Raw genomic sequence first — 16,522 nt, forward strand, 5'->3', positions numbered from 1 at the left:
AAACTACCTACAATGCTCAAAACATTTCTCAAAATTATAAGATGTCTCTCCCTTGTGGCGACTACTCCTAGATCATTAATGAAGATTTTCAAGTCATTCGGGAAAATATCACCAAAAGTTTTATTAGTTTTACTTGCTACCCTAGCACTGCATAATCCAAAAGCCATAACATGATACGTAAAGGTGCCAAATATAGTAATAAATATTTTTTAAACTTATCTTCCTCTGCAATAGCCATTTGGTTATAACCAGTGAAGCAGTCCATAAACGAATAGATATCCCTACCCACTAGTTGAGTTAGAATAGGATCAATGAATGACAATGGATAGTAATCTATGACCATCTATTCATTAAGATTCCTAAAATCTATGCAAATCTCAATTTGATTATTTTTCTTTTTCTTGATAACTACCAATGAATAGTACTCTATGTGTTGTACAGGAAATATCATGCTAGTCGTCGTACACAAATTTTGTAGCTCCTCAAATAGTCCATCCCTTAGCTTAAAAGGTATACATCTCAGTTTTTTTCAAACAGGATGGGTACCCTCCTTTAGGAAAATATTATGCATAACCAGACTAGGAGGAATACACCTAAGCTCATCATAGCTCTAGGAAAGAATATCACAAAATTCTTGGATCAAGGGTACATAGTCCTGAATCCTCTCCTCTAGACTAAGCATAGATCCTAATTTAATTGATCATCACTCATCCAACATATTGAGATCTAGCTCAATCACATATGTATCTCTGATTCTATCTCGAGCTTCTATCAACTCATTCAAAGTCACCTGGTAGACATATTTTACAGTAGACTTGTAATAAACTGGGAAGAAATGTTTAGTGTAGAAATAATAATATTACTGTGTCGCACTAACATAGGTATAAAAGGGAGAGACATATAAATTTTCACATCTTTTTGGAACATTAATATGTTATTGTCTCTTTCTTTATCACCTTGCTCACAACTTCTATGGCTTCTCCTCTCTTTCTCTCTTTCTATGGCTTCTCCTCTCTTTCTCTCTTTCTCTCTCCTTTTCTACTCTTTCTCTCTCCTTGTCACTCTCTTTCTCTCTCTTCTCTACCTCATCTTCTCTCTCTTCTTTTTCTCTCTGTGGTCCACTCCTTGATAAGCGGTATCAAAGCATTGTTCTTTCAAATTTTCTTGTCTTTTTCTTCATGTTCATTCCTAGTTTTCATCATAAAAACCAATTTCAGACAAGTACTACAAGTACAAGACATGGACAGTGACTAGTAGTGGCTTGTAGGATATCTATAGTTGTAAGAAGAATAAATCTAGATATCTTTGGGATAGACATGATGGTAGAAGGATAACATAGTAGGCTGTCATTAAATTTTCATGTAAGTTTGAAGGTAAGATAGTCAAATAGAAGTTAACCGGACTTGGAAGGGAAATAAACTATGGTTATTTTTCCAAGAGAGGGTTGTCTTTTCCCTTTCTTGAAGCTTTCCTATAGGTTCAATGGAGTTGGTAACCAAGATCTTCTTCTATATCTCAAACCCTGGCTCTTCTTGAAAAAGTAACACCCAATCAAGCTTCCTTACTTCAAGATCTTCATCTTCATTATCCATCATCTCCACACAAGCTTCCTCATAGTGTGCAAGACAACATCAAAAAATGGGGCACATTTTTTGGGCTAATCTCAACCAACTCCCTGCTCTCCTTGTCCATTCTCTAGGCCATGGTGCTTCAACTAGTCGTTAGCAAGTGAAATCCTCTGCTAATCATCAAGATTGGATTCCGTTCTTCATCCTCAAGCTCTTTTGAAATCCTAACTATGAAATCCATGGATAGCCATGAAAGCTTCAGCTCAAGCTTCAATTTATTTTCATTTTCTTAAATATTCTTTATTATTTCAGCCATGGGATTCATTTCAGTAGAGATTCTTGAAGAATTTACTAGGATTGAGCACAAATGGCCAAGGATTGAAGTTCAAGAGTATCTTTGGGGGAAACAGGTTTAAGGCTTCAATCTCAAGCTTTTGAAGCTTCAAATTTGTTTCTAAGCATTAAATGCACAAGGATTGAATATTATTTTGGCAACTCGAGGCTTCATTAAGCATTTGGGGATCATTCAAGCCTTCATCAAAATAACAAAATGTATTCCTCTTCAATTCTTAATCTCTCTCATTCATCTAATTGCCGAGCTTCATCTAATTGATTGAGAGATTAAAGAATTGTAAAATTTCAATTATCAGCCAACCATTGCTTAAATCAACCCATTCATGGAATGCATTGTTTACTTGATTCGTATTAGATTCAATCAATGAATTAGAAGTTCTTGATTGAAGTTTCAACATTACACTCGATCCAATTTATTAAAGCCCAATTGATTGATAAGATTGGTTAGTCTAATCCATTGATTTACTGATGATTGTTCATTCATGGCTCCCATTCATTTTTCCAAATTTCAATTCTCTTGCATTTCATGTAAAGATCTGAATGAAAATTTTCAAAAATGCATATCATGCTAATTGATTAGAGTAGTATGCCACTAGATAGTGGGACAATAGAGAGGTGACCCTCCCCCACTATTAAAGATTCCAAAGAGATGCAACCAACCAACCCGAGGAAAACTTTGCCCACCTCTCTTGGTGATTTGGAGCCCATGTAGGGAGCCTCTCCTATTGTTTTATCCCTCACATAGTTACAACAAGTGGAAAATTGAAGATTGAAGCACTTTTGAAGGCTCAATTACCTTCAAGATCCAAACAAGGTGAAATAGGGGATTTACAGGACACTGTAGGGTATATATAGGTTATTACAGGTACCATCTTTATCATTGAAGTATAGGTGCACATGCTATAGATTATCCATAGGTCCTATCCACATTTTTATAGGGTTTGGTAGCCATTAGGTACTACCATTTTACTCTCACATGTGAAAATAGGATACTTACAAGTAAAAACAATGTGCATGCTTGGACAGTTCAAATAGAGGCTGAATTGCAAATTTTTTTGTTCTAAACCTGTTATGGTGTGCTATAGCTCTAATCTTGAAGAGGGCATCATTGGCTCAGATTTGAATAAAAAAATTTGTAAATCAGAGTTTGCTCAAGTTATAGCCAATTTTTTGACAAGGGGTATTGTAGGATTGCATTATTATGGCAAATCATAATGGAAAGAGTAAGACCTAGGATGAGTATGCTCAGCAAATCAAAGATTCTATATTGGAAAATAGACCTCAATAGAGCCTTGAAGAGCCTCAAGTGCAAGAAAAAATTAGTGCGCTTGATAATACCATGTGTGAAGATGAGAATAGGTATATACTCAAAGGCATATGGAGCTATTATCTAGAGTGGAACATATGGTATTGTCTACTAATCAAACAAAGTATTCCATTGAGAAGTTCATGGATTCCCCTACTCAAACAAAGGCTTCAATTTACAAATTACTAGAATCCAATGCTCAAATAATGCCTCAATTCTCCCAATGTATGCAAATGCAAATATAAACCAAGGAAGCTAAGGAGAAAGCTCATTCAAACAATGAGCCTTCAATTCCACTTCAGCCACCCAATCAAAATATTCAAGGTCATGGTATCACTGGACAAAGGGGCATTCCCAATAGTCAATATATGAAGTAGGTAAGACTTCACAAAGGCATGATGACTATTTGGGTAATTTAAATGGTACTAATTTCCAAGCTTATGGGTTGAATTCCAAACCTCCTAGAGGTCCTCTACCCCATACGAAAGGTTTCACACTAGTTCTCACCCATCTATGGAAGAGTACCATCTTATTTTGGAGATTCAATGCCTACTAATCATGACTAGTATAATTTGGGACAGTAACCCTTTCATGAAAGGGAGTTAAAGGATAAGATCATTTTGGCAAAGTACAATGGACAGTCATCTGCACCATCCAATCTAAAGGAATGGATTTCAAAATTAGAACCCTATTTTTATATATTCCCTAGAACTATGATTTAAAGATTAATTTTTCATCTTTAGATTTGGAAGGATTTGCACATAGTTGGTGGAGATACATTAAGAAAGAGAACATACTTGTAGAGAATTGGGATGCATTCAAGACACTTATGAGTAAAGTCTTTGTCTCTCCTCTTGGAAAAGAAAAATTGGCATGGAGATGGTATGGATTACAGCAAAGTTGCCTAAGTGTACCAAATTATACAAACCAATTCCTGAAACTTACCATTGTATGTAGAGAGAATTAGTGAGATGAAGCTAAACTCCACAAGTATATGTATGGTTTAGAATCTTCATTATTAGCTAATGTTATGGCTCAAAACCTTACAAATCTTTTCAAAGCTATTGAGCTTGCAGAACGTTATGGAAGAGAGTATAGAAGGGGGGTTCTTCATTTTAACCTAGTTATGGATAGCCAAGGACTGTTTTAAGATAGGGATAAGTTGATAATATTTATGGTAGCAATCATGTGCCAAGTGGGAGCCTAAGAGTGCCAACTTATCCATCATTCAATGCTTCAAGTCCTCAAAGAAATTTCAAGAAAAAAAAAGTCAAAAAGTGGAATTTAAATAAGGGGACAAGAAGTTTAGATCTACTTCAGACAATATGATTCCAAAGTCTATTCCTATGGACCTCTACAAAGAAAGGAAAGAGAATGGCTTATGCTTCAAATGTGGAGAAAAGTATACAGTTGATCATGCAATAAAGTGTGTATACAAAAATGCAAAAGCCAAGGTTCATAGTGTGTTAGTCTTTCAAGATTTAGAGGATGATACTAATGAGGTCAATGCATTTGTAACTACAACTGAAAATGAGGATATTGAGGGGGAAGTTGGGCAAGACCATTTTTGTGATCCTACCAACACTTTTTCTTTTGATCCACATGGAACTGCTCCTTTTAATCCAAGAGGAACTCATGATGAGTCGCTTGCTGCCACTAGTTGTTCATTTCCATGGATGCTTGGAGAGGTTCTAAGAGCCCTAATACACTTTGTATAAAGGATAATATTCATGGGAAGGTTGTGTTTATCTTGAAAGATAATGGCAGTACACACAATTTTGTGAATAAGTCGATTGTTGTGGATAAATTAAATTATCTTCCCACTGATTTACAACATCCCATAAGAGTTCAAATAGCCAATGGTGAAGAAGAAATCAACACTTAAATATGCCTATAGGCTTCTTTATAGTGAGCTAAAAATTATGAAGCAAAAGTAAACTTGATAATTTTCAAAATGGGGGTCCATAGATATTGTACTCGAGTGTGATTGATTGAGGACATTGGAAAAAATTACTATGGACTTCTCACAATTGTATATGGAGTTTATCTTTGATGGATAGCTCATCCATTTACAGGGAATCTCTAGTAAATTAGATTTTCAGCTTATCACCATTCAACAACTTAAGAAGGAGTACAAGAGGCCAGTCACCACATATTTTTTTTTGCACTTGAATAAAGAGATTGAAGATTAGTCCAAAATTTTATCAAATCATCCAGCTTTAGAAGCTCTTCTTGAGGGGTACAAGGATTTATTTGAAGTACCTACTTCATTACCTCCTACGAGAGCAATAGATCATCCTATTGATTTGAAGCCCAACTCAAAGCCAATTAATAAGACACCCTACAGATTGTCTAAGTGTGAGCATGAATAAGTAGCCAAGAAAATCAATGAGCTTCTTGAAATGGGATTCATTGAACCTAATTCTTCACCTTATACATCTCTGGTCTTATTTGTGAAAAAGAAAGATGGATCTTTTAGGATGTATATTGATGACAAGGATCTAAACAAGATAACAGTGAAGAACATGTTCCTAGTACCCAGAATTGATGATTTGTTTGATGAGCTCAAGGGGGCTAGATTCTTTACAAAGATTAACTTGAGGTCAGGGTATCATTAAAACCATATGCGAGAAGGTGATGAAACCAAGATTGCCTTTAGGATTGCTCAAGGGCTATACCATTTTCTAGTGATGCCATTTGGGGTTACTAATGCTCCATCTACCTTTCAGAGTCTGATGAACAAGATTTTGTAGGCTTTCCTCTTCCACTTTGTCTTGTTCTTCTTTGATGACATTTTGATTCACAACAAGACTCTTCAAGACCATTTACTACATATGAGGAAGGTTTTTGATATATTGAGGCATCACAAACTCTTTGTTGTTGCTAAGGAGAAAAAATACACTTTCACGCAAACTAAAGTGGAGTACTTGGGACATATTGTTAATGAAAAAGGGATCAAGGCTGACCCCAAGAAGATGTAGTGTGCTAAAGATTGGTCAACACCTACTACCACTACTTCACTTAGAGGGTTTCTTAGTCTATTCTTCTTTTATTGCCAATTCATTACGCATTATGCAACTATTGCAACTCCTTTAACAGATGGATTGAAGAAGGAAGCTTTCTTCTATGATGCACTTTTGTAGATAGTAGCTTCAATGAGTTATAGAAACTTCTTACTTCTGCCTCCATTCTACTATGTCTGGATTTCTTGAAGGAGTTTACCATATAGTGTGATGCCAGTGGCAGTTGAGGCATAGGGATTGTTTTGTTACAGGCGCATGGGGTGACTTCCTTTGAAAGTATCAAGCTTACAAATAAGGAAAGGGCTATGAATGTCTATGGCCAAGAGATGTTGGCTATCTTACATGCGATAAAAAAATGGCACCATTATTTATATGACAGTCACTTTAGAGTTCAAAGTGATCACATGGTCCTAAAGTATTTCCTCACTCAATCCAATCTTACTCCTAAGCAGCGTAGGTGGATAGTTACAATGCAAAATTATGAATTTGACATCACTCATATGATGAGCAAAGACAATGTAGTGGCTGATTCTCTTTCTTGTTGTATATGGGCATGTAAAGTTTCAGTCTATGGACTGAGCTACGTAGTGATTGGATTGAAGAATGATAGGAATCCCATCTTTTGGATAAAGAGCTTAGCTATGTTTTTCAAAAATTATAGCAAGGACTCATGGAGGAAAACTCACATTATTAGCTTAAAAATGGCCTAATCTAGGCAAGATCGTTATTCCCTCTATTTCTCCTTTTATCTGAAAAAATATAGAGGCATTGCATTTCTTCACCTTTACTTAGACATCTTGGAGTTCTTAAAACCTATGATAAGTTCATCAAAAGATTTTATTGGAAAGGATTGTGGAAAGATGTTAAAGATTTTATTATGAAGTGCATACCTTGTCATTAGTAGAATAATGACATCACCCATAAGCTAGGTGGTTTGTTGCAACTGTTATCTATTTCTACGAAGCAAATGGACAAACATTACCATGGAATTCATTATTAGCTTGCCTACTACCAAAAATGGATGAAATATAATATATGTGGTGGTGGATAGACTCACCAAGAAGGTAGCCCATTTCATTCTAACCAAGACCTAGTTTACTGCTTCACAAGTGGCTAGTCAATTTATGGAGTAAATTTTTCAATTACATGGATTACCATAGGTGATTGTTCATGATAGAGATTTAAAGTTCATGAGTAACTTTTGACATGCAATATTCATATCAATGAGCACTAAATTAGCTCCTTATAGAGCCTATCATCCACAGATTGATGGACAGACAGAAAGAGTAAACAACTTATCTTCACCATTTCTGTCATGATATACAAAATTCATGGGATTCTTGGTTGCACACTTGGTTGAGTTTGCCTACAATAACTGTAGTCAGGCTAGCATTGGAGTTTCACCCTTTGAGGCTATGTATGGATATAAGGTGACCTTACCCATAGTCATTTTCAATGTGAAAATCAATCTTCATGGGAAAGAAGAATTGGAAAGAATGTAGACCCTTCTTCAACAGTGTAAGATGAATCTTAGGAAAGCCTAAGATACGATGAAGATATATGTAGATGAGAAGAGGTGACCCTTAGAGAAGGAGAATTAGTTTTGTTGAAAGTGCCCAAGTCTCATTAATTTGATTCTCTGTGTGTGATCAGCCTCTTAGACGAGAGAGGAGGAGAGAGAAAGATTGAGTTTTGATCTTTCCATCTAGGTAGCCATTTCATGAATGGAGACGGGCAATTAGAGGCAAGAAAATGAAGAAGTTCATGGCTGAGATCTGTTGCATGGGTTGTTTGCAAGCCTGTAAGGACCTCATAGCCAAATCATCACCAAAATTGGGGGGGAGGGCGACAACATCACGATGCACCTTTTCAAACAATGCCCCCCTCCCCCAGAAAGTAGGTTTTTTAAGAGGGATCCGTGCTTTGAAAATTTTTGCCTGATTGACTCGACATCCCACACTATTGGCCACTTGCACTAGTATGACTAGGTGCCTAGAAAAATTAGGAAAAATCCACAACTGCTCTTCAAAACCGCTTTCAAATCCCATCTTCCACGGCTTGTAAAAATTGGCAAATCCATTTGTACTTCTTCCAACGAGGTTTAATTCCCGCCTTGGAGTAAAATATTTTGGTACATTTTTGTCACATTTCGGGGTCTAAAGTCCATCTCTCATCGGTAACCACGATATATGGTGACCCGTCGAATCCCATAAATTGATCTACACAACCATAACCATAAAGAGCATCAAGTTGATACAAAAAAAGATAATCAACAAAGAATAATAATAGCTCTCACCCTACCCCCTGAATAGAATAAAGGCATGAAAATCCACAAGGGATAGGCCCAGCATAATCAAACAAAAATCTAGAGCAAATCGCTAACCAACTGCTCTAACACAGACTGGCTAAAAAGCCTATCAAAGAAATCCTAGTAGTGGTCTGAACTACCTACCTAACTTAGGACAACTATGGACTAGGACCTCCTACTAGGCAAGGAATCATATAGTCTGGTCATCATATTGTTCTTGCAACACCTTCCCTCTCAAGGTTTCCATACTCGGGTATGTAAAAAGGAGGGAGCTAAGTGTAGAGTGACCCAAGGAAAGCAAGTTCTAAGTGCCTCACACTATCAGGGACTCCTAGGACAGCTACCTAGCAAGCAGGAAGGACATAGTCACAAGGATTACCCTCTATCACAGGTCTTTAATGCCTCACAATGTCCTAATAGGAGGTAGATGACTACTCCAATCTCCCCTAGATATACCTAACCAAACCCTAGGACTTCATGCCGTGATTGTTGGACCCCACAAACAAAAAGAAAGTAACCCCCACATACATATATAACACTTTTAGCTTAAGGAAAAAACTTGGAAAGGCAACGATACTATGTAGAATGACCACAAAGAAGCTCCTTCGCAGTAAAGGCTCCCTTTAGGCGCTTCATTCAACCTGTGTGATGCAATCACCAAAACAAAAAACCATTAAATGTACCTGCATCAAATAGACATATGGCTCTCTTGGCCTAAAGAAATATAACATTGCACGACCAACCAAACTGGCCCTCTTGGCCTAATGAAATAAAACATTAGAACTCAACAGAGATGGCCCTCTTGGCCTTACGAAATAAAACATTTTAATACAACTCAGGACAATGTACTATTAAAACAATCCCTTGGTCCTAATGTTACTCTACTAAAGCACTACACCAACCAAGGATAAGGCCTCTTAGGCCCTACACTAAGTGCATTAAGTTATTAGCTAACCCCTCTGCATAAATAGCAAGGGATGTTTGACGAATATGACGATACACAATCCTATACGTCCATGATAGAGTAGGAAGGTGCTCACTTGCTACCTGACTCATAATCCAAACTAACCATCAGCATCCAAAATATGACATGTTAGAAAGAAGACGCGAAAGTAGTCTAGGGCTAACGTTAAGAGGCAATTGTAAGAGCTCCCGTGGACCACCACAACTAAAAAAGACATCTTCCACAGAAGCATAATTAGCTAGGGAATCCGCAAAGTGATTCCATTGTCCATGAACTAACTAACAAGTTAGCATCTCAAAGATATGCAACATATCCAAGGTTGCACGATAGTACATCTGTGATATGGGATCCCACATACTATAGGTCTCATTTAACTGATTGATTACTAACAATGAGTTACCTTTAACCAATAATTGGCGAATACCACAACATTGGGCTACATTTAGCCCCATGAGCAGTGCCTTGTATTTTGTCATATTATTAGTAAAAGAGGGTCCTAAATAGACTCCCATCTTTATGATAACCCGAGGTTGGGGATCTTTAATGACCACACCGATGCTCGTGTGTTTAGCTGGCCCTCTAGAAGCTCCATCAAAATACAAAGTATAAACCCAAGCTTCATTGATAGGCCACGCCATAATAATTGGCTCACTCGTACTTATGATAATCAAAATCGAGCCCAGAGAGAGAGGGTGTCTAATTGGCACAAGTTCTTGCTAGTCAGAATTTGTTGTGACAATGATGGCAATAGACCTTAATTTCCCACGTAAACGATCTGACTTGACACTCAGTAACTTGATACCCTTTGCTCCACTAGATCACTCGATCTTGGTGGTAACATTGCTCAAGGTACGGATGCTCCAAATAAGGGATAATGCGTCCCATCTGCTCATCTTGGTACTTACTGCATGTTATAATTGACTCTTGAATGACATGCACATGCACCAAGCCCAATCTCAGCTCTTACACATAGTAAGACTTCAACTTATTAAAGTTAACTTTAGTCTTAAACTCCACCCCCTACAAATTTACTAGAAGGGCCATAGGACCATTCTTTCCTAATTGTACAATCTTGTATGGTCCATCCCATTTAGGTTCTAATTTTTGTGGAAAGATCTCCCTTTGAGCATCATAATACAACACTAATTGACCTTTTGCAAATTTGTACTTCTTAGCTCGAAGATCATGCAAGGATTTCATTCTCCTCTTCCCTACTTCTTGATGTAAAAAAGCTTGCAATTGAATCTCATCAAGATGTGCCAGAGAAGTATACTGTTCTTATAACACTTCTTCCTCTCCCAATGAATGATTGAGGGAAAAACACACAGTGGGGAGCTCTATTTCTAATGGCAAAAAGCACTCCTCCCCATACACTAGCTTGAACAGGGTATGGCCTATGGCTCTCTTAAATGTCGTGTTGTAAGCCCACACTGCCACATATAATTTCTTATCCCAATCGCACTTGCTTTTTGAAACAATCTTAGATAAGATTCCTACCAGTTGTTTATTCGTACCTTGAACTTGACCATTCACTTGAGGATTATACAGGGTAGTCTTATTGTGCTTAATCTTCAAAGCTTCAGTCAAGGCCACTAGAACCTTGTTCAAAATGTGTGTCCCCTTGATTAGACAAAATCTCCTTTGGTGGACCGAAATGACAAACAATTTGCTCCATAATGAAAATGGCCGTCTCCTTAGCATTATCCTTCACCATTGCTTGAGCCTCAGACCACTTTGTAAAGTAGTCAGTTGCTACAATGATATACGGCTGTCACATAGTTGATAAAGGGTATATTGGTCCCACAAAATCAATACCCCATTTTTCAAAGGGTAACATGACCATAATGGGATTGAGAGGTCACCTATGATTTTTCCTTGCATCGAGTCTTTGACAGACATCACAGCGCTTAACATAACTAAAAGCATCTTGGAAAATTGATGGCCACCAATATCCAGCATAGAGAGCTTTTTGGGTAGTAATCTGATCAACAAAATGTCTCCCACATTCTCAATCATGGCACTCAAGAATAAATGGTACCTCATTGGGTACTAGAGAATGACGATAGATATCATCTACTCTTCTCCGATACAAGACACCCGCTATAATAAAAAAAGTTAATGCTTGTTTCTTGATTTTTCTCTTTTCGACTTTGATAACATAGCCCCAAATCCTCCTGTAAATAAATAATGCGTTATCGCTGCATACCAGGAAAGAATGGAGGTTATGTTGATTGTAAATAAACCCTCAATATCACTTCGCTCATCCAAAATTTTCCTTGGCTCCCTAAAATCCACAATGCATTTTACAATACCCTGCGGCTTTGGTGGTTTGTTCCTAATCTCATAATCGAACTCTTGTCGAAGGGTTTTCGAAAGTAAAGTTGCGACCACAGAGGTCCTTGAGAAATTCCAAGATAGAAGATCAATCAGGTGAATAAACAAGATGAGAAAAATGATGCCAACTCTCTGTTTTATTTCTACCAATAACAAATACAAGGTTCAAGAAGAAGACATCAGATCGAGCTCTCCAAATCCAGGAAAGAAAATAGCAAATCCATTAACTCTTTATCTTCCATCATTGTTCTAGTCTTTGCAACTCCCCCCTTGATAAGATCAGGACTTGTGGGTGATGGTAAGGAATCAAGAATATGTTGTCCTTTGCCAACCAGCACAACCAGACAGCCAGATTAGCTTGCAGTGGCAACCTCCACAAGACGTTCTCATTCTCTAAAGTTTCGAGTTTAAGCTGTACAATTGAACCTTGTATAAACAGATCAACAGCCAAAGATTAAGGCAAGCATTTGATCTCTGTAACAGAATTACAGGTTGCATACGTGTTATGACTCCAATGACCTGCGAACACACCGTTTGACTTTCCTGTTGTAGAAGGTAATGTCATTCTGGTATAATGAGGGAGCTCCTGGTCTTTGCAGGGCTTGCTGGATTTGGATATAGTGTATCATCGCTGTATCATTGACCTTCTATTGGCAGTGTAAGTTTTCTTGATAATTCTCTCTTTCTGTAATTTAAATCCACAGTGGTCCTCTAAGCTAAGCTCCACAGGCATCTCCATTAGGAATGTTTTCAACATGATCCCTTAAAAGCATGTGAATGCTCTCAAGGATCACCCTCTTCACCTGAAAAGATCACAGCATCGGCAAAGTGATAAAGCAAAGGCCCAAGATTGGCAACCAGCAGACGCTCTGCTTTTGTCAGCTTATATAGTTCACTCTGTTCAAAAAACAAAAAAAACTGCTGCAGACTCTCTCGAGTTTGGGTACTTGCTGGAGTTTTGGAGAAGTAATCATAAACCTTATACTCTAACTGTGATACAGATCCGATGGAAGCAAGCCTCAAGGTCTTCCTAAGGGTTGCAAATAGGTGGTTTTCAGATTGACGACCATCCATTGGAGTAGCAGAGCAGTGCGGTTGTCTTCTATCGCTTGAGATTCTACCGTGGCGGTGGTAGATGCCATTGTCAATCCTGAAGTTTAGTTGTTTGACCCCGCTGGAGTTTTGATGATGTTCAGATCCACAACATCTCTTTGGCTGATTACATTGCTGTCAGTGAACAAGCATGCTACATTTGTGCCATGTACAGCAGGCCGATACTCTGTGAAGCGCTTTCGAAAGGCTCCATATCCTCTTTGTGGAAAGCTCTCCCCTTTTTAACTCAATTCCACTTTCCCCCCACTTATTATGCAGAGGTGCACAGAAAATTCAGTTTACACGATTTCCCCCTTTCTCCGAGTGCAACATCCGATACTGAGAATAATGATTAATCTATTCCTGCTGAATTCGCGTAGTTAGAGCTCCCATCTAGTCGATTCCCCTCCACTGTGATGCTTTTTCTCCCCCAATCCCAACATTCGATCTTCTTTCTGATATGCGTTTCCGCATATGTCATTGGCTTCCTCCTTTCCCCTATTTCTGCTGCCTTGTCTTTTTTTTAATTCGAAGCTCTCCAAAGTCCCCTTTCTTTCTACTTTTTCCCGAAATAGTTGGCTAATTTCCTCCTTCCTTGCGCATTCCGTTACACAAAAGCACGCTCCTTCAGCTCAGTCAGTATAATGGATTATAGAAATCTTGAAACTGTGAATTCTGCATTGACATTGTCGAAGCCAATATAGTCATCAGTATGGTAAGTAAGCCAATGTACGCATACATACAGTCACTGTTCAGATATGTCAAACTCTGACTGAACTGAAGACAAGTCTTCTTCTACAGTCTCAGAATCTGGCTTCACAACATCAGATGCAGAGTTGATGGGTGAGTGAGACAGAAAGCTAGCTCCCATCTCTTCCAAATCATATTGAATTTCATGGACATTACAGGCTTCCATCACAGCGACATATGATGCCCGTGATAGAGACAACTGCAGTTGGTGAGCCTTAATGCATGTATTCCTTGCAAGCTCTACCCTATCGGCTCGACATAGTGCCATTACCAGCTGACTGTATGTTACAGCATTTGGTTGATGACCTTTAGCAACAATCAGCTGTTTCATCCACAGCATCTGGAGAAACTCCTTCTAGTTGCATCTTCTTCACACTGTTCACCACTTCCTCTCCAAACCAATGTTCAGCATAGCCTGCTACTAGTGCATTCAAAGAAACTGTGTTTCGATCTGGAAGGGCTTCAAACACCTTATGAGCTTCTGTAAGCAAGCCAGCTTTGCTGTACATATCCACCAGCATACTGCCCACATGAAGGACTCTCTCCAGCCCCTTAGTAACTACCTCAATATGTAATATCTGGCCTGTTTTTATATCACCAGAGGAAGCACAAGCTTTCACAGTACAAGCAAATGTGATAGCATTAACAGACATCAGACATACCTTCCTGTTGCATTTGATGATAAAAATTCAGGATCTCCTCGCCAAGATCAAGTTCAGAAAACCCTGAAATGAGAAACATTCCATGTGACTCCATCTTGAACTAACAATTGAACAAACACTTGCCATGCATCTGCTAGAAACCCACATTTCATATACATATCCATGATTGTGTTGCCTACATTGGCATCCCTCTCAAGCCCCCTTTTGATTAGTTCGGAGTGCATGCCTTGGCCCATTTCTGAATCTCCTAAGATACCACAAGCCTTCAAACTGCAAACATATATGCCAGAATCAGGGCACATGCCTCTCAGCCGCATCACCTGGAAATAATTCCTTGCTTCCTCAGCAAGGCCAAGTTCAGTGTACCCTGCCATCAATGAAGCCCATAAAATTCTGTCTTGAACTTGCAGACCATCAAAAACTTTGTGTATTTCTGCTACAGAACTGCATTTGCTATACATATCAACCAAAGTGTTTCCCACATAATTCTCTGTTTCCAATCCCCTTTTTGTTATTTCGGCATGCACACTATGGCCTGTATGTAAAGCTCCTGCTGTGCCACATGCTTTTGAGCTGCAAACAAAAGTCACAGAATCAGGAGATGTGCCTTCCAGCTACATTTGTTGAAAACACCTCTGTACTTCCTTGTTAAGGCCACGATTTGCATATCCTGCAATGATTGCATTCCACGATACTACATTTGAATTTGCCAGCTCATTGAACACTTCATATGCTTCAGCAGGTTCTCCATGTTTGGAGTACATATCAATGAGTGCATTTCCTACTTCTACATCAAAATCAGATTCTATCCTGATTATCTGATCAGGTATCATTCTACCATGCCTTACGGCCCCAATGCTATTACAAGCTTTTAGAACACATGTGAATATGAACTTGTTTGGCAACAGGGCCCTCATGTTGCATAATATCAAACTAATGGAGAGCCTTCTCTCCCTATACTGCCCACGCAGAACAAAAATGTAAACACAACAACTAAATATGTACAAAGTAACAAATGTCACACACACAACTTTTTGGTGGATTTCACACCTCAGATGTGCACCAATACGACATCGTGTAAAGTGATTAACCACTTTGCTAAACGATCATGTGGCTGCAACTTACTTAGCAGCAATCTGAGTCCTTCTGTATTCGTAAAGATAGAGAACATAATGCCTGAATTTCTTCATCTCGCAAAGAAAATTCCCAAGCACAATTTCTCCATGTATGCATAGTTAACTTCTGATATCCCCAATTTTCTACTAGCGAAGGAAATTGGATGACACCATTTCTCCTCCCAAGTTCGAGCTAAATAGTAGGTAGATGATACTATGCATTGTGGTTGCCTGCTAAAAAAACATAGAAAAGTTCACCTCTCCTAGGTGCTTTTAAGATTTGTGCTTTTGCTAATTCTTGCTTCACATCCTCAAAGGATACTTATCAAAAGATTTGTACTTGACAAACGATCTCGTTTGGAGTACGCGATGGGCTCATAGAGACTATAACCCTTATCTTTTTAGGGTCAGTTGCACTAACCACATGCCTGAGTAGCAACCCATAGGGCACTCCAAATACACACTTTCTAGGATTAAGAGCAATGCAAAACTGTCTACAACACTCAAAGCATTTCCTTAGAATAATCAATTGTCACTCCCTTTTCATAGCTTCCCCCAGTTTAGCAATAAAGACTTTTAACTCCTTTAGGGAGATATCACCAAAGGTCTTATCAGTTGTTCATTGCCAAGATCTAGGTGCATTACATAGACCAAAGGCCATCACATGATACAAAAAGGTGCTGAAGATAGTAATGAATGTCGTTTTCAATTTGTCCTCCTCCACAATAGCCATCTACTTATATCCAGCAAAGCATTCCATAAACAAATAGATTTCCCTGCCCACTAACCAAAATCTGGTCAATGAAAGGCAATGGGTAGTAATCCTTAGTTGTCTGCTTATTGAGCTCTCTGATATCTATGCAAAGACAAATTTGATTGTTCTTCTTCTTCTTGATAACAATTGGTGAACACCATTCGGTGTGTTATTGAATCAAAAATATTAGGCTAGTCTTTTGTAGTTTTGTTGATTCTTAGAATAGCATGTCCCTTAAACACAATATTAGTGAGTTTGGGAATCTCCCAATTCCCATTTTTTCAATACTAAA

The 16,522-nt window shown here is 38.3% G+C and overlaps 1 protein-coding gene across 1 annotated transcript; it reads right to left on the reverse strand.

The window, feature by feature from the left end:
* Positions 1 to 14,007: 14,007 nt before the first annotated feature.
* LOC148041416 (pentatricopeptide repeat-containing protein At4g18520, chloroplastic-like) lies at positions 14,008 to 15,435 on the reverse strand. Its single transcript, XM_087687778.1, has 5 exons — positions 15,412 to 15,435; positions 14,995 to 15,320; positions 14,588 to 14,934; positions 14,362 to 14,424; positions 14,008 to 14,312 (listed from the first exon to the last, which is right to left on the reverse strand). Exons 1-5 carry the CDS (start codon positions 15,433 to 15,435, stop codon positions 14,008 to 14,010), a joined length of 1,065 nt encoding a protein of 354 aa, XP_087543904.1.
* Between the last annotated feature and the right edge of the window lie 1,087 nt (positions 15,436 to 16,522).

The sequence above is a fragment of the Lygodium microphyllum genome, chromosome 1 (genome assembly GCF_053477565.2).
Source record: "Lygodium microphyllum isolate KBCC chromosome 1, Lygodium_microphyllum_v1.1.10, whole genome shotgun sequence".
Taxonomy (NCBI): Eukaryota; Viridiplantae; Streptophyta; class Polypodiopsida; order Schizaeales; family Lygodiaceae; genus Lygodium; species Lygodium microphyllum.